The 19,492-nt window shown below is 43.2% G+C and overlaps 1 protein-coding gene across 1 annotated transcript; it reads right to left on the bottom strand.

The window, feature by feature from the left end:
- Positions 1-1,629: 1,629 nt before the first annotated feature.
- LOC130114241 (tropomyosin alpha-1 chain-like) lies at positions 1,630-18,941 on the bottom strand. The gene is made up of 10 exons (XM_056282053.1): positions 18,711-18,941; positions 17,896-18,021; positions 6,509-6,642; positions 5,895-6,012; positions 5,392-5,462; positions 4,515-4,590; positions 4,215-4,277; positions 4,017-4,086; positions 3,197-3,275; positions 1,630-1,856 (listed from the first exon to the last, which is right to left on the bottom strand). The coding sequence occupies exons 1-10, from the start codon at positions 18,822-18,824 to the stop codon at positions 1,853-1,855; spliced, it is 855 nt and encodes a 284-aa protein (XP_056138028.1). The 5' UTR covers positions 18,825-18,941; the 3' UTR covers positions 1,630-1,852.
- Between the last annotated feature and the right edge of the window lie 551 nt (positions 18,942-19,492).

Genomic DNA, 19,492 nt, shown 5'->3' with positions numbered 1-19,492 from the left:
TCCACAGTCAGTGATGATTTGGGGCGCCATGTCATCTGCTGGTGTTGGTCCACTGTGTTTCATCAAGCCCAGAGTCAACGCAGCTGTCTACCAGGAGATTTCAGAGCACTTCATGCTTCGGTCTGCTGACAAGCTTTATGGAGATGCTGATTTCCTTTTCCAGCAGGACTTGGCACCTGCCCACAGTGCCAAAACTACCGTGGTATTACTGTGCTTGATTGGCCAGCCAAGTCGCCTGACCTGAACCCCATGGGGTATTGTCAAGAGGAAGATGAGAGACACCAGACCCAACAATGCAGACGAGCTGAAGGCCGCTATCAAAGCAACCTGGGATTCCATAACACCTCAGCAGTGCCACAGGCTGATTGCCTCCATGCCACGCCACATTGATGCAGTAATTCGTGCAAAAGGAGCCCCATTCAAGTATTGAGTGCATAAATGAACATACTTTTCAGAAGGTCAACATTTTTGTATTATGAATCCTTTTTTTGATTGGTCTTACGTAATATTCTAATATTTTGAGATACTGGATTTTTGATTTTCATGAGCTGTAAGCCGTAATCATCAAGATTAAAACAAAAAAGGCTTAACATGTTTCATTTTATGTGTAATGAATCTAGAATATATGAAAGTTACACTTTTTGAATTAAATTACAGAAAATAAAGAACTTTTCCACAATATTCTACTTTTCTGAGATGCACCTATAATTCCCATCTCTGTTACATTAACACGTAACTCCCTAGACCCGACTAGTCCGTAACATAATTTGGGCTGGTCCAGCAGTTCAGGGACTACCAGGAGGCTAGCTCAACTATTGTTCTGCACTAATTTGAAAATTTTTCGTATCTTTTCAAAACACACACACACACACACACACACACACACACACACACACACACACACACACACACACACACACACACACACACACACACACACACACAGATAATTTCTTTGGTCTGGACTAAGAATTCTGGCTGCTACTGTTTTAAGTTGTGGTGTTTGATGGAAGTTCTGTTTTTAATCTTTAATAAAAACACCCAGAAAGTATGAATCTATATTTATTTAAATAAATGACAGTATACCATATAGCATACAAAGACCATGTGTCATCGTCAGCACTGGTATCTCCACTGGGAGTCAAACGTTCATTTTCATCCATGTGTCCTACAGAGCTGCACTTCATCATTACCCACCAATCTACCTGACCGCAGTCTTCCCAGTAACAATCATTCTTCCTTTTTCCAAAAACACGGCAGAATCCTCTATTCCTCCCACAGTATTTAGTGCTAAAAAGTGCCTGCATGCATTGATTCCAAATGCTAGAGGAGCAGACAAGTCAGCTTTGCCCCCAAGTTTCAGCTACTGTGGTTGAAATCCTGCCGTGGCAGTCCTAATAGCTCATCTTCAAATTTTAAATGGAAAAAAAAACTTGAAATGTAAAGTAATAAAACTGAGAAACTGGGCCAAGAAAAAGTTATGTGTCACTGCTTAATAGTTTCCTCATATGTAAAAAAAATGTAAAAAATAAAATAAAATTAAGGCTTCCTGGTTTTATTAGAGCTACTTAAAAATAAATAGAAATGGAAAAGAACAAGAACAACCAAAAGACAGTAAAGAGATTCAGCTTACATAGAAGGAAGAATGTTTATTTTTCTTTACACAACACAGAAAGATTCTAGGATTCTGTACAAGAGATGGGATGTGACTAACGTTGACAGGAGAGTGAAAACATGGTGGGTAGGGGGAGAAAAGAAAAGACAGAGGGGAAGGGAAATGGAGAGAAGGCTGGAGAGAGCAGACAGGTACCGCTCAGCTGGCAGAAGGCGTCTTTGACTAGATGTAAACAATTTATCTGTGTAGAAGAGAAGAAGTACAGTGAACCACAGGCCTGGGTGGGGGTGGAGGGAAAAAAGTCGAAATATACCACAGCACTCAGGAGCGACAGGAGTCACGGCACGGCACATTGTAACCACAATGCATCACTGAAATGCATTGAAACGTGAAACAGACTGACAACTCAAAGGCAAACTCATAGATGGCACAACTCGTGCAGCTCCCACAGCTAGGCTGCATCCTTGGGGGAGACAAAGTCAATTCAAATAGTTTGGGAGTTCAACCAGGATGATGGTAGACTTGTGAAAGTTGACCTTCAAATCGGTTGATGACACAAAAAAAGGACTCTCACGAGGACATTGGGGGGGGGGCCTTTCTTCTAGACAGAAGTAGACCATGTTAGTAGTAGAATTGAGTGAAAGTGGGTTAAACCTGACGAACAGGAAGTCACAGATCATCCGGAACAAAGGAGTGAATCAGTAAGATACATTGATACATTGAAATGCCTCTTTAACTGCTCCACATGCTTTTAGTTGAGCTATCAAAACATTTGGAATATTTTGAAATAAAACGGAGCCTTAGTATTAACAACATTTACTCATCACTCATTTAAAAAAAATCTCTTTCTTGCGCGTTTACTTTAACACTGGTTTTGCTCTTAGGTGCTTGTTTAGAGAGAAGATGCACTTATGACCTCTGATATGTAGTTCTCCTGATTTCCTACGTTAAATGCACTTATTGTAAGTCGCTTTGGATAAAAGCGTTGGCTAAATGACTGTAATGTATTGTAATGTAACATACAAACTGAGATAAATGTACAATACTTTTCACATCAAAAGTAATAAAACTTTGCAAAATGTGTAATAAACAAACAGATTTGTAAACAGCAAAACTCCCACTCTGACTGTGTTCTACCCATATAAGACATGACTCTGGGTCTACTAACTGCGCACAGAAATAATTTAAAATGGTTGCTTTCACGAAGCACGTCTTGAAAAACCACAATGGAAAGTAAGAGAGGAAACCACTCGGTGAGTGAGTTGTAGTTACTAATTTGGCTTCATTTTTGTTCTCCATTGTGCTGATTCCAAGCCAACCCTTAATGTTATACTTGATTAAAATAGACAAATGCACAAGGAAACCCTGCAACTGCTCAGTTAGACAAACCATTAAAGAAAAAGAAGGAACAGAACCAGTAGATGCAGAGTTGTCATGGTGGGTACATGGGAATTTGTGGGTGACAGGCCGGGTGAGATGGCTGGAGAGTCGGGATTACAAGGTGCAGGGGAAAGTGGGTAGGGGGTCTGGGGGTGGGAGGGGTGACAACGGCGCAAACAGACACAGCAGGCAGAGAATTACATGGAGGTCATGTCGTTGAGGGCATGGTCCAGCTCCTCGGTGATGGCCTTGAACCTCAGTTTCTGAGCATACAACTCATCTATTGGTGGGCGAGGGCCATGGATAGAGGAGGAGGTGTGGTAAGAGTAGGGGCAGAGGGACAGATGAAAAGCAGGTGAATGGTGGAGCATCCGGGCCATCAGCAAGACAGAGCACAGTGAGACAAAAAACAGGCAAAAGGAGGCAGAGAGGGAGAGAGATGCGCATGGACAAAATGGGGGAAAAAAAAGAAGAGGAAAAACGTTTTACCAGATGTGAGTAGAACTGCAACATGGCACTGACTTAGCACCAACAGGAACTGGGGCTTTCATTTCATTACCATTAGGCTGCATCCACAGGCCTCATAATTACTATGAAAGTCTTATAAAACATTCTTCAAACTACATGGATTAATTACTCTTACTTACTGTGAGCCCTTGCTGTAAATAAGCATGAGGGCCTTATGTCCCTGCTAAACAGGTGAACCTATGCTTACACAGCAGGGTAAGTGATCCATGTCGCCAGCATTATATTCTCATAACATTTTCTTATATGGGATCCAAACTTTTATTAAGTAACGCCTAATACAAAGATAATGAATGCCACAGAGGATTTATGGGTGGGTTTGAAAATGGCGGCAATGAAAATGGGGAAAGCAGGTAAAAAAGTTTTAAAGCCTATGAAGATAAGATGTTCAGAAAGTATACATACCGCAAATTAAATCGACTGGCCTCATAAAGTACAAACAAAAATGCTGACAGAGTACCATTCTGAGTTGGGGGGGGGGTTAAGAAAATCATACCTTCCAAGTCATCAATGGTCTTCTCAAGCTTGGCTACTGATCTCTCAGCAAACTCAGCACGAGTCTCAGCCTGTAGTGGAGAGACAGATTCATAAGAGCCAGAATCTCGGCACTCACTCTGTAACAATGCTCCCATAGCCCTTGTTAAGTACTCTGGCCTCTGGCCAACACCCCCAGATTAGGTCTTGTTAGACTTGCCTCCTTCAGCTTGTCAGTGAGGACCTTGATCTCCTCCTCAAACTTGTCCTCCTTCTGTGAGTACTGTGGGACAAGAACATAAGAGTCAAACACACGGACAGGCGAGGCTGCTCCTGTACCAGTATGTTGGAAATTACAAAGCTCTATTTCACACAATATAGGCAATTTCACACATAGAGTTAGGCCTTATGAAATAACACAATGTGTGTACGGTTCTCCAGGCTCCTCTGCACGCCATCCATTAAGGTCAGAAAGTAGGTGAGGGATTTGCAGCATGTACAGGGCTGGAGCCACACTTACTTTCTCGGCCTGGGCCTCCAGTGACTTCAGGTTGTTGGTCACAGTTTTCAACTCTTCCTCAAGTTCAGAGCATTTGCTGGTGTTTCAAATGAAGGGGTAAAGTGCAGAGGAAAAGAAGGGGATAAAGGAAAAAGTGACAAAAAGGATTATGTGTAGGGGGCAAGAACAGGGAGACAAGAGGTGGACACAAAAAATGTAGAGGGAAAACAAAAAAGGGGGAGAGGAGAGGAAACATAATAAGAACTAAGGGAAGTATGAATAGAAAGAACCCTAAGTATCCCATAGTCCCAACAGAGCAGGAATGTGACACACAGAGTAGACTTTAAAGCCATGCTTAGGAGAATGCAGTTTTACTTTCAAGACTTTGAATGCTTTGAAAAGTGCCTGTCATTGTGAGGTGTTGTTCTTGCACAATTCCTGCCAAGTTAGAGGGGAGTCTGATATACCCAGAATAAGAAGAGCACAAAGGAGGAAAAGAACTACAAGCACGGTGAGCAAGACAGAGGATTAATTCAGCAAAGTATAAGAAAGTTACAGATAAGCAGTCACTTCTCAAACTCACAACCACATATAGTGTATGTCTGCTGTTACCTGTGAAACTGAGGAGTTCAGTGATTTTATGCTTTGGTCTAAAGTTCTTAGCTTCTCCTCCACTCTCCGAGCCAGTCTGTTAGTAGGTGTGGCACATGAAAAGCCAAAACCATTCAAACCATGGTGACATGTAAATTAGCAGCACATGCAATAGGGGGAGAGGGCACATTGAGCAAAACGGAAACTTGTTGTGTTGTTAGTGTTTTGGCATTAAAAAGCTGAACTTAAAATATCCACATACAAGCAAGTTAAAGTGCAGATGGCACACAGAAGTGTAATGGCTTACCCTTCTGAAAGCTCAGCACGCTCCTCTGTGCGCTCCAGGTCACTCTCAATGATCACCAGCTTACGAGCAACCTTTAAGTGCAGCACATCAATATGTTAAGAACAATCAATGCACTATAATTAGAACAAATGCCGCACCTGGGGTTGATTAGGAGGACATTCTTTGAAAAAGAGGTGGTGGTCTTAACACCATTTTCTAAGTCAAAACTGAACAAATCAAATATAATTGTATCTACTCAAACTTTTAAGAAACAGTGCATGTTTGTGTTAGAAGACTGAGTTTACTTTTCAACTGATGAAATGAAGAATTGTGGTTGCACAAGCCCACAACTACAAATAATTAGGAAAACCCACCAACGGTCCAGGCACTATTGATTATAGAGACTGCCAATGTACTGTGTATCATACAAAATTGGCATCTGTATGTTTGGTTATAGCAAGTGGTTATGTGGTAGCTCCTCAATAGCAACAGTCAAATGGGTTGCCATGAGCTGAGAAACTCACCTCCTCGTATTTGCGGTCAGCCTCCTCAGCAATGTTCTTGGCTTCTTTCAGTTGGACGTCTTGTAGTTCCATCTTCTCCTCGTCCTTCATGTTCCTGTTCTCAATGACCTTCATGCCTCTGTATGAGTAAACAACAGGTGAGATGTGTTAGGAGTCAATTCCAGTCTGGGCCCTGGTATGACACAATCAAGATAACAGTCCCAGGCAGACTGAAAGAACCTAGGGACGACCAGATGGATGACAGTCTCCCAGAGGGCTCTGATGCCCAATGTACATTAATACTACCTGGGGAATTTTTAATATGCTCTTTTCAAAGTCAAGGGCTTAGCAGCTTTCTGGTGTGTGTGTGGGGGGGGATTCAGAATAGTTTAAGATTTGAAACAGAAAAGGGCTGCATGCTGTCTTGTATCAGCTACTGTGGTGTGATTCGTCTGGGATTAAAACCCGACAGCACAATGAGGGTAGGCGGGGCACGTTTATAGCCACAAACAAAGGGATAGAAACAGCCTCATGGCTTCTTCATCCCCTGAGCCACCTGGTCCCTGCAGGCACAGGACAAGAGGAACATGGTCAGAAAGCAAAGGTTTAATTCTCTGCCACTCAAAATAACTGACCTCTCGCTCTCATCAGCAGCCTTCTCAGCCTCCTCCAGCTTAACCAGGGCAGTGGACAGACGCTCCTGAGCACGATCCAACTCCTCCTCAACCAGCTGGATACGTCTGTTAAGGGAAGCTACATCGCCCTCAGCCTAGAAAGAGAAGACCAGCATGTTAAAAAAGCTCTGAGGTCACCAATTCTTGATGGACCAGGATCAGGGTTTCATGTTCGCGTGCTCACATTCATACTCAGATGCACCAGATATGATCAAGAGACAAGCATCAACACAAAGAATGAAGGTCATTTTTGATTTTTCAGTTAACTTGGCCAGTTTATGCCATCTAATGTACCGTGTTTAATCATAATGGTCTCAACAAGTACCACCTGTTGAGAAAAAGCCCAGGACTTTCTCCGATAGATTCCTGGTGCTTCTTACTGGCTATAATGATGACAAGGGCCCTGGCTGAAAGGTTCAATATCTTTCTGAATTACGACGCCCCAGAGAGAACATTAACAAGGCCCAAGTCAAAATGCCGAGGAAAATTAACCTCAATGACCGTTCATACAACCAGATTAGTCCCAAGATGGCTCTTAGATGCATTTTAGCAGAATTTCACCTTCTCATATGGCCCGAGGACTATTTGCATATTACTGCTAAGCAGATGACAAGCAAATAATTGTAGTGAAAATTTCCTTTACCGTAAGGAAAGCATAAATGCAGCAATTTAAATTGTTACAGGGGTTGTGTTTGTATAAAAATCTGAAAATGAGAGCAGATTCACTACACCTGTGTCTGCTTCTCCATTCCTGCTCTTCATTATATATTTCATTATCTAGAAGCAAACATAGTTTATATAGTAGTAGAATTAACAAACTCCACAATTCTCGTAAGTTACTTCCTGGTAGCCCACCTTGTGCAGACTTTAAGGTTTGCCATTCAGGGGCAAAGTGCATCTCAAGTTGCTTGTGAATAAACTTCCATCATATCAACAAATATTGGTTTCTTTTTTACCCCCAAGTATTTAATGTTTTATACAGACTATCGTATTGAGATGATGAGAAGGCTTTGAATGGCAGTAAGATGTACTTCCCGTTCTGTGTGTGGTATTGTGTAAAATATATTTAAATAAGTTTACTATTGTAATGCGGGTGTGATATCAGGGGTTGGAGTTCAACAGAATGGAAGTATGGGAGAGATACGCATGATGAGAGGTACTGAATGTTCCAGTTACAGTGATTGAATAAAACATTTTGCATTAACCTTACACCAAGTTGTACAAGAACCTAATTTACATAGCATAATGTGACATGGTGACAGAAGTAGTCAACCTGAAGACGCTGGAGCTCAATTGTCCAGGATTGCCAAGTTGTCTGTGTGTGAGGGATGGAAAGAGTGATGGAAGCACCACAAGCAACTCCGACTGCTACATTCACAACCCAACCTCCAGAGCCTTTCAACATCGCTAAACCACAATAAAGGGAGCGGTGGATCTGGAGATTCAAGCATTTTCGGTTTGCAAGCAACCTAAATGCAACAACAGACGAAAACAGGCGAATACCTGTTTATTGCATGGGAGATTAAGCTGAAGCTGTGCATAAGCTAACTTTAACTGAAGAAATGCGGAAGCAGTACATATCCGTTAATGCAGGCTTTGATACATTTTTCATGCCCAAGAAGAATGTAATATACAAGTGAGTGAAGTTTAATCAGCGAGTGCAACAGCCAAGTGAAATGGTGAATTCTTTTATCATGGCACTCTATGGATTAGCCGAACATTGCAACTATGGGCAGCTCGTGACATGCTAGTTGTGGGCCTGAAAAATAACGTGCTGTTTGAAAAACTGCAGCTAGACAGAGATATAACACTTGAGAGTGTCATTATGAGGGTGAGGCAACCCAAAGAAGTTAGAAGACAGCAATCTGACTTGAGGGGAGCAAGTCAAGTCAATTTTATTTGTATAATCCAATATCACAAATTACAAATTTGCCTCAAGCAGCTGTGCAATTAAATGCTTGAATGTTGATGCTGTTCATGGTAAAAGTTACAGAAATTTCAAATTCTTCAAAAAGCCTAATTCACAGTCACAGATACAAGACAAGGGGAAATTCCGTGCACGGCCTGAACCAAAAGCTTGTGCAAGATGTGGGAAAATGCCCTTACATCCAAAATGGGAATGCCCTGTGAAAGATCCTGTATGCCACACTTGTGGACATTATGGCAAAGTATGCAGAGCCAATGCAATATCTTTGCATTGCAGTCACTGCAGATGAAGCCAGCTTTTTCTTTGGAACAGTAGATGCTGGAGAAGACTCATGGTCAGTGCAGCTTCATGTGAGACATAAAAAAGTATGCTTTAAAATAGACACTGGTGCTGATGTCACTGTCCTTCCAGCTGAGGTGTACCATGACATAACAGTGGGACAAGACGTTGAGAGCCTGGCAGAGGCAATGAGGCCATTGCTAGGGCTAGGAGTCACTTTGCTCTCTGTGCTGAATGTAGCCAAAGAAACACTGGACAGAGGCAAAAAGACTGCTGCAGACAATTGTCATGAAAAACCTACACACTGCACTGTTAGGTAGGCCTGCAATAACAAAGCTCTAGCTAGTATCCAGGTTAGATAGTATCACCATGGAGACCGACAAACATACATACCCAAAGCTGTGCAATGGCCTAGGTCTTGTTCAGAGGCTGTACACAATTAAGATGAAGCCAGACGCTGTGCCCTTCTCTCTCCAGTCACCACACAGAGTCCATCTACTGCTTATGGGTAAAGTAAAGGAGGAGATGGATCGCATGGAGAAGATAGGTGTCTTCAGCAAGAGTGAAGAGCCAACTGATTTGTGTTCCGGAATGGTATTGGTTCCAAAGAAATCAGGTGCAGTTCGCATTTGTGTGGACTTCATGAAGCCGTATGTAGGGAAATATATATCTTGCCTTCCATCGAGCACACTCTATAGATATGCTAGCTGGCACTAGCAAATTAGATACTAACATGGACTTCTGACAGATACCATTAACGAAAAAGTCTGCAAAGTACACCACATTCATTACTCCTTTTGGGTGATATTTTTTAATAGCTTACCCTTTGGCATAGCATCAGCACCAGAGCACTTCCAAAAGATGTTGGTGACCGAAGTAACCAGTGACCTGGAGGGTGTGTTGTGTCATATGGATGATATCCTTGTCAGGGGGAAGACATAGGAGGAGCATGAGATGCATACATGCAGTGCTAGAGAAAGCACAGAAGGCCAGCGTCACACTCAACATGGACAAATGTGAGCTCACATGCCACACAGTCAGATTCCTGGGTCATGAGACTTCATCAGATGGTGTGAAGCCAGATCCAGAGAAGATGAGAGCGATAAGAGTAGATGGATGAGCCAAGAAATGTCAGTGAATTAAGTTTTCTGGGCATGGTTAATCAGCTAGGACAATTCCCTCCCAACCTAGCAGAGGTTGTGCTGCGGGACTTCTCAAAGAAGGACCACTGGTTCTGGGGAACAGAGCAGCAGTCAGTCTTAAATCATTTGAAGAAAGAGCTTTCATCCAAACCAGTGCTCACACTGTACAACCCAAAAAGTGAACTGAAAGTCTAATGATGCATCTTCTTTTGGATTGGGGGAGTCCTACGACAGAAGAGTGACACCGTGTGGTCACCTGTGGCATATGCATCGCGGTCATTGATGCCAACTGCAGCAGTATGGTCAGGTGGTGAAAGAGGTACTGGCATCAACATGGGCGTAAGAGGGGTTCAGCGGTTTAAGCCTTGGCAGACCCTTTGAGATGGAAACTGACCATAAGCTGTTGGTGAGACTACTGGGAAAGAAAGCATTAGATGAGCTTCCGCCAAAAATTCAAAGATTTCGGATGAGGCTCATGAGGTATAATTACGCAGTCACACATGACACTGGCAAAAACCTATTGACAGTTGACACCTTAGCTTGTGCTCCTCTGAAAGCTACAAGAAGACAAGCAGATGCAAGCCTACTAGAGAACACAGTGGAGATTATCTGAGCACCCTTCGTGAGCAGTTGAAAGCTGATGGTACATGCTCTGCACTGATGGAGTACTGCAAAGAAGGCTGGCCAGACAAAAGCAGACCACAGCGGGTGTTGAGATACTATTGGGCTGAGCGAGGGGTGCTGACTGGACATGATGGACTGCCACTGTGGGGAACATGGCTGGTTATTCCATCAACAATGAGAGATGACATGCTGCAGAAACTATGAGGGACACCTGAGAGTGACGAAGTGTAGAGAATGAGCCAAGCAGATGGTAAGGTGGCCAGGACTCAGCAGCCAGCTGAATGATCTAGTGCTGACATGTAGAACCTGCATCCAAGAGTGAGCGAACGTCAGAGAGCCAATGATGCCAACCAAGATAACACACAGGCATTGGCAGAAATTGGGAGCTGACCTGTTCACACTGAAAAGCAGGAATTATCTACTAGTAGCAGATTACTTCTCAAGATATGTGGAGATTGCACAGCTGACACCAACAAGGTCCACGGATGTGGTAGTGCACCTTAAGTCAATGTTTGTGCAGGTAGTCACTTCACAGCTTTTGCAGCAGAGTATGGCTTTAAGCACATCACAAGCACCCCCAAGATTCCTCAAAGCAATGGGGAAGCAAAACACGCTGTGCAAACAGCAAAAAGTCGGTTGAAGAAAGCACCAGACCCCTATCATGCATTGCTGACTTACAGAGCAACTTCTCTACAGAACAGCTACACCCCAGCACAACTGTTGATGGGGTGCCAACTTCGCACTACAGTATCTACCCTTCCAGCCCTGCTGAATCCAGCTTTCTCTGACTACTAGACACTGGATGCCAAAGAAAGGGAGAAGCGGTGGAAAGATTAAAGAAATTTAGACAAGACACAGAGTGAGAAATTTGGAGCCACTTGTACCTGGAGAAGATGCGTGGATCACCAATGCAAAAGTCCAGGGCACAGTGCTATCTATACCCATCACTCCTCGGTCTTATCTTATCCAGGTGCCTCATGGGCCATGGCACACAGAAGAAATCAACATCACTGCAGAACTGCAACTGTTACTGCAGAATAACTATGAGGAAGTCAACACTGAAGGGCCTACAGTGGAAGGTTCACCCACTCATCCACAACCAAGTCCACCAGAGACAACCTCACCCAGCAGACAGGTCCCCAAAGACTATCTGAACAAGGTCTGGAAGGGAGGTCATAAAACCAAAGAGACTTGATCTTTGAAAGGTGAATTTGTTCTTGCTATAGTTGTTTGGAAAGCAAAAGTACAAGTTACTAAAGAATGCACAGCACACTAGTTTAAAGGTAATCATAATGTGTAAGCTTTATTAGAAATACTAGAACGGGGACAGGTCTTCCAGCAAAAGGGAAGGGCAGAATAAACCCCTTAATACTTGCAGAGACAAGTGTAGTCTATCCTTTGTCCTCAAAGTAAGGGAGATGTGGTATTGTGTAAAATATAATTATTTGATAGATTAATTATTGTAATGTGGCTGTGACATCAGGGGTTGGAGCTCAAGAGAATGCTTTTCTCCTTTTATGCGAAACTCTTGTCCTTATATGGACAAATCATAGGACTCAGAGGACATAAGCAAACATAGCAGGCCATATCAATGTCAAGCCACAGCTGAATTTCTTTGCTGAATATAAAAATGTAAAAAAAACAACAACAAAAAAAACAAATCACATCTGAATCTTCTGCACTTTTGCATGATAGACCCTCACCTACCACAGTAGTAAAGTCAGAAATGTTCTCAGTTGCGAGAAAGTGCATCAACATCTGTGAAGCTAGAATCAAAATGGGGTGATGCGACACTGTGATATGATATGATGGTTCAGCTGGTCCTGGCATCAGCAGCTAACCAGTCACACACCACTCGTGTAATTTTTGTTTGTGGTAAGAAATAGCTGTTTCGCAGAAACGCATGGTTTTTAAGCTTTTTTAAGCTCACTAGGCTACCAAAGTGGATGTGAAGGTGTATTTCTTTTTTTACATTTATTTTGGTATAATTTATTAATCCCCGTGGGGAAATTATGCTCTGCATTTAACCCATCCTAGCTATGTAGCTAGGAGCAATGGGCAGCCACCATGCAGCGCCCGGGGACCAATTCCAGCTCATCTTGCCATGCCTCGGTCAGGGGCACAGACAGGAGTATTAACCCTAACATGCATGTCTTTTTGATGGTGGAGGAAGCCGGAGCACCCGGAGAAAACCCACCACATACACGGGGAGAACATGCAAACTCCACACAGAGGACGACCTGGGATGACCCCAAACTTGGACAACACTGGGGTTCGAACCCAAGACCTTCTTACTGTGAGGTGACAGTGCTAACCACTGGGCCACCCAAATGCACGGCAGCTAGTTTTTACAGCACTGCCATACACAAATAGAACATATTCCACTATGTTGGTTCAACCTGCACAAGTTCAAACTGTTGCACAAACGGAGACAATGATGAGATGGGAAATTTTCAAGTGTGTTTTCCTCTATGTTCAAGCGTCAGCTTGCTTAGGTTAACTGCCAGCCCAAATGGTTAAACATGCTTACTTCTGGTGTCATGGACCGACCTGGTAGACCAGAGACACAGGTGGGGTTTTTTTTTGAAAAATGTTTCTGTTTTATTTACAAAAAACAAACAAAAAAACAAAAAACAAAAATACTTCTGACAATAATTCTGGGCCCATAAACTATCAAAATAACAGAACTAAAAAAGCATTAACAAAAGAAAACTGAACAGCTCAAACTGACGGAACAAACTGAGACATGGGGGAACCGTATAGTGATCAGGCCATTCAGACACACAGGAGGATCGACTAAGACAACCAAACAACAGTAACAAAAACAGTTGTCAAAGAAATAACAAAAATCAAACTAGAAAATACAGCCCCTCCACATGATGCAGGAGGAACATGGTGCAGTCCAATTGGCAACCAGCACCATTTAAGCACGTCTGATGAAGCTGGGACTTCTTTTATTGTCCAGCTAGACAACTCCAGCAGCAACCCCAAGAACTGGTAACTCAAAGAAAACAAAATTAACTTCATGAAAATGAAATAATTTAGGTTAATGAAAACCAACATAGCAAAATTGACAAAACAAAGTGAACTAAATGTGTGCACTGTAGTGGACACTTAATTGACTTATGGACATAATTCACCACGGCCTGTTGTCGTATTAAGTTGACATGCTCACTTTAAGAGCTCAGTGGGTAGCCATGGAAATGCAGCACCATGTTGGTGCAGGGCGGGGTGTGAAAAATAAAATCAACACGCATTGGTGTAGCCAAAGAGAGAAGTTGTTCACCTATGTTTATTTGCAACTTCCACAGCACTCCAAATAGATAACTGCTGTCAAAAACTGCTAATAAATTTGAGCGTATGTAATATAAAACCAAAATCTATGTGTCATTATTCATCTGTCTGTATACATGCATTCTGGGTGTCATGTGCTAAAAAAGAAACCTCAACTAAGTAAATGAAACAGAAATGAAAACAGTTACCATCATGTCCTATGGTTCAGTGTGTGGCTGCTGGTGCGGCCACCGCATCTGGTTTTCCTCTCCAGGACCAACTCTTTCTGTAATCATTCAGCTCTCTCTTCAGTACCGTCTCCTTGGTCTTGCAACAATTTTATTTGTCATTTGACTGCCTCCAGAGATGTAGAGCCAGCCAATTTTTAGTATTTCTCCGAGCACAAGGTGGTAACCGCTATAGGAGGATTTTCTTGAAGCTGGCATAGGGCGAAACGACACCCTGCAATGCACAGATGGGACTATGTGAAGATGGGCTAAATGCTACGGCGGCTTTTTAAAGATGCACTCGGCAGCAGTGTGTGTGTTTATCAATTAGATCATGAAGATTCAGTGCACATAGAATAAACCTCTAAAAGTTTTATTGTGATCCATTGGTAATTGTTTAGTTTTATGTCTCGTCATCTCCTAAAATAACACAAGATGAGATTGATTGCCTGTTTATAACAATTGCTTCTTTACTGACAAGACAGGCCCAGTTCAAATAGTATCAACTTGGGGCGTCTGGGTAGTGTAGCGGTCTATTCCGTTGCCTACCAACACGGGATCACCGGTTCGAATCCCCGTGTTGCCCCTGGCTTGGTCAGGCGTCCCTACAGACACAATTGGCCGTGTATGCGGGTGGGAAGCTGGATGTGGGTATGTGTCCTGGTCACTGCACTAGCGCCTCCTCTGGTCGGTTGGGGTGCCTGTTTGGGGGGAGAGGGAACTGGGGGGAATAGTGTGATCCTTCCACATGCTACGTCCCCCTGGTGAAACTCCTCACTGTCAGGTGAAAAGAAGCGGCTGGTGACTCCACATGTATCGGAGGAGACATGTGGTTGTCTGCAACCCTCCCCGGATTGACAGAGGAGGTGGAGTAGCGACCGGGATGGCTCAGAGAGCGGGGTGATTGGCCAGGTACAATTGGGGAGAAAAATCCAAATAAATAAATAAATAGTATCAGCTTCAGCTGCAATGAATTGAATCACAGCACACCCCCAGAGGTCAACTACGACCAGTACAAGTGTGTGAAACACGTTCACATCTCCTTTAGTTGATACTGATCCTAAGAACTATGCCAAATCAAATATGCGGATCATAAATCAGATTTCCATACCGGATCGGTCGAGGCCCGTGTTACCAATGGCCTCCACCAGTACAGTTGGCGAGCAGGGTGCCGATGGAAACTATGGTACTGATGGGCGAAGGCGAAGGAGAGGGGGAAGGCATGTCTGGAGGCAACAGGAGAGGAGGAAGGGTAGGAGTATGGAAGTGAGAGTCGGAACTTTGAATGTTGGCATTATGACTGGTAAAGGCAGAGAGCTGGCTGATATGATGGGGAGAAGGAAAGTAGATAGATATACTGTGTGTGCAAGAGAGCAGGTGGAAGGGGAGTAAGGCCAGGAGGATCGGAGGTGAGTTCAAACTCTTCTACCATGGTGTGCATGGGAGGAGAAATGGGGTAGGGGTAATGCTGAAGGAAGAGTATGTCAAGAGTGTGTTGGGGGTGAAGAGAATATCGGACATAGTAATGAGTGTGAAGGTGGAAATCGAACATGTCACGACAAATGTTGTCAGTGCATATGCCCTGCAAGTTTGGTTGTGAGATGGAAGAGAAAGAATTCTGGAATGAGTTGGATGAGGTGGTGAGGAGTGCACCCAAGGAGGAGAGAGTGATGATTGGAGCAGACTTCAGTGGGTATGTTGGTGAAGGAAACAGAAGTGATGGGTAGGTATGGTATCATGGAGAGGAATGTGGAAAGACTGATGGTGGTGGATTTTGTAAAAAAGATGGAAATGGCTGTGGTGTATATGTATTTCAAGAAGAGGGAGGAACAGCATGATGTATAAGCATGGAGTAAGGTACACACAGGGTGAATATATCTGATGCAGGAGGTGCAATCTGAAAGAGATTGGAAATTGCCATTGGTGATAGGGGAGAATGTAGCTAGGCAGCATCAGATGGTGGTCTGTTGGGTGGCTTTGGAGATCAAGAAGAGAAAGAAAGTGAAGGCAGAGCCAAGGATGAAATGGTGGAAGTTGAAGAAGAAAGACTGTTCTGTGGAGTTCAGGGAGGAGTTAAGACAGGCACTGGGTGGTAGTGAAGAGTTGCCGGATGGCTGGGCAAGCACTGCAGAAATAGTGCGGGAGACAGCTAGGAAGGTACATGGTGTGTCATCTGGACTGAGGAAGGAAGACAAGGAGACTTGGTGGTGGAACGAGGAAGTGCAGGAAAGTACACGGAGGAAGATGTTGGCGAAGAAGTAGGATCATCAGAGATGAAGAAAGTAGACAGGAGTACAAGGAGGTGTGTAAAGCGAAGAAAGAGGTGGCAAAGGCTAAGGAAAAGAAGTATGGCATATGGCGAGTTAGTTGTATGAGAGGTGGGACAATAAGGAAGGAGAAAAATACTTGTACCGATTAGTTAGCGAGCTGGGAAAGATGTGCAGCAGGTTAGGATGATGAAGGATAGAGATGGAAATGTGCTGACATGCCAGGAAAGTGTGTTGAGAAGGTGGAAGGAGTACTTGGAGGGGCTGATGAATGAAGAAAATAAGAGAGAGAAGGTTGGATGGTGTGAGAATAATGAATCAGGAAGTGCGGAAGAAGTGGTTTCGCTTGTTAAAACAATTTTTAAGATGGCTCACATTGTGTCCTGGGAACAATATTTGCATTTCTGCTGTTCTTTCTAATTATGTGCCAACCTCACCAGCATCATGTTTATTCGGGGGCAGCCCTATGTTCCCTTGTGAATTGATAAAGTTAGGTTAGGGTTAGGCTGAAGGAACATGGGGTTGAGGGAACAGTTGCTGAGGGAACATAGACACGCTCCGTTTATTAAGCTAATGTTAGCTAATGTTGTGACGTTAGCATTAGCTGTTAAGATTGAACTTACCAGTAATGCTGCTATCCTCTTGAGTAGGAACAAGAGCCTCAGGCGATTTATCCATCCTCCAACCCAGCAGCCACACCATACCAAGTCATGTTCGCCAATGTCACTCTCTGCCATTACATCATTCATAAGGCTGTAAAATTGGAAACTGGCTGGGTCGGAACCGCTTTTGACTTTTATCCTTGTAGTATGCAGCCTTCAAACTTTTCCAGCAGTTTTTGATTGGTTGATGATTCAGTGGATTCCAGCTTCATTCATCTTTTCAAACACTTATTTGAACAACTTGTTGTTTTGAGCATTTTAAACATCCTTCAACAATTCTTAAATCTTTTAAGGTCTCCAACAAAAAAGTTGTATCAGCCACAGACTAGTTTTTTTTTTGCTACCACCATGTTTCTGTCCCTCCTGGAAATTCGTTCACATCACATAATGTTTCCCCACATGGGGCAAACATAGGCAGAAAGAATATATTAATTCCAACAACAGAGAAATGATCAGATTAAGCATTTACGTGTTTATTAGGTGCTAACATTTTTCTATTGAACGGATTATCAAAAGGTTTACACCACTCCTCTCAACCCGATTGAAAATTCCTTCCGATTGGGCCAGTTTCTTCCGATTGTGGTTACATGAGATATTTTTATTTTTTTCTGATTCGACTATTTTTCTGATTATTAGTGGAATGTTAGAGTCCATGTAAATGCAGCTAATGTCAAAAATAGGACATGACAGTTCAACAACAATGGACATCAGTCTGTTTAAACACATTTTTCCACTTCTGTTGCCAATGCGGTGCGGCTGTGAGACACCCACCTGTTCAGGTTAATCAGGATGTAAGATAATACATCTTTATTTCATCTACGCATTTGAATTGCACCCTCAAAGAGACAGATGAGTCTGATGGTGTTGCACCGTCATTTGTAAAAGATGCAAGGGCAAGCTTGTTGAAATAATGGTGCGGTTGTGCAGGCCTACCCTTCTCTACTTACATCAGTGGCTTTCTTCTCAGCCAGCTCAAGTTTCTCCTGGGCATCTTTAAGAGCCCCTGAGTACTTGTCCAACTCATCCTCAGTTCCCTTCAGTTTCTTCTGCAGACTTACGAGGTCATCCTCAAGCTGAGGTGTGTTTTAGCATGGACAGGTTCAGTTGGTGTTCAGCAGGGAAACAGTGTGTGTGTGAACAAAAGAGCACAAAAGAGACAAACATACAGATGAACAGACAGACAGAGAAAGAGAAAGAAGAAAAGTTAGAGGAAGTCATGCAACTCCAACCAAAATACCTTGGTGGCAACCTCCTCGGCGCTCAGCAACTTTTCCTCAGCACTTTGGAACTCCTCAAACACTTTATCTCTTTCATCCTCGGTAACGTGCAATTTCTTTTCCAACTCTTATATCATCCTCTAATTAGACATGCATAAATATGATCAAGTTTAATATTGCATCAACACTCAATTACAAATTGTGATTAGATAAATACAGTCAACATGTCCTGCTGTAAATCAGTTTAAATACTACTGTCAAAAAAGATTAACATGACTGATATGGATATCATAAATTGCCCCCCCACCCCACCTCAAAAAAAAGTTGAGATAAAGATTTAAAACATTCCCCAAAACTGAGAAAAATAACAAATTAATTGTTGGTCAAATCCTTATTTCGATTATCCATGAAAGTAATAAATCCATATTGAAGAGGTGATCCATTTAACCGGCGCACTGGTATGAGAGGGCAGCTGCTTACAGCCACTGGTACTCCTGCCGTTTTCTACGGATCTTTCTGGGATTTGCCAAGAAAGACATGCCGACCTGTTTGTCTTTATCCTCTGCTGCTTTCTTGTTTCCCTCGGACTCCTCAGCTCTGTCCAAGGCATTTTCCTTGTCGAGCTTGAGCATCTGCATTTTCTTCTTGATGGCTTCCATGGCTGCTTATTTTTTGTTTGGCTGCACCTAAACGTCCAAAAGAAACCAAGGCGAGAGCCGAGAGAGAGCGTCTGTGCCTAATTGAACGCTAAGCTGGAGTGCAAGCTCTTCCTGACTGTGCCCTGGCAAATATGTACTTTCAAGGGGGGCAACTGAATTCCTCCGGACATCCAATACTTTTTTTTGGAGCAGGCGTGTGGGAGTGCTGTCAGTGTGCCCCGTCTTTTTTTAAAGATCTGCTCAGTGATTCGTCGCCTCCCAGACATTTGACTATGGGTATGCCTATACATGGGGTCTGGTGGGCGAAGCCAACAGTTTTTCCCGGAAAGACGTCTAATTGCTAATGCAACTATAAAAGATCCTTGCCTGTTTTATCTACCCTTCTCCGGCGCTCAGACTTGGCGACAAACCACCCCTTTTTTTCACCTACCGGGAGAAGGGAAAATACGGAGGCACTGCCTGTGGAGCTCCCCTTCTCCGGTGCTTGGAAAAACCAGCTGAGGAGCTCGCACTCAGTTGCAGTATATAACAGGTTTTTCAAAGGTTTTAAATCACTGCAACCATGAGAAGTCTTGATCATACAGTCATAACTGTGCACAAAAATTATTAGGCCTAAAGAACCAGTAGTGTGCGAGATTAGCAGCGGACAGATACACGCACACACCGAC

Source organism: Lampris incognitus, chromosome 6, assembly GCF_029633865.1.
Source record: "Lampris incognitus isolate fLamInc1 chromosome 6, fLamInc1.hap2, whole genome shotgun sequence".
Lineage (NCBI taxonomy): Eukaryota > Metazoa > Chordata > Actinopteri > Lampriformes > Lampridae > Lampris > Lampris incognitus.
The sequence above is the reverse complement of the archived record's forward strand: the minus strand, read 5'-3'. Positions and strand labels throughout refer to the sequence as shown.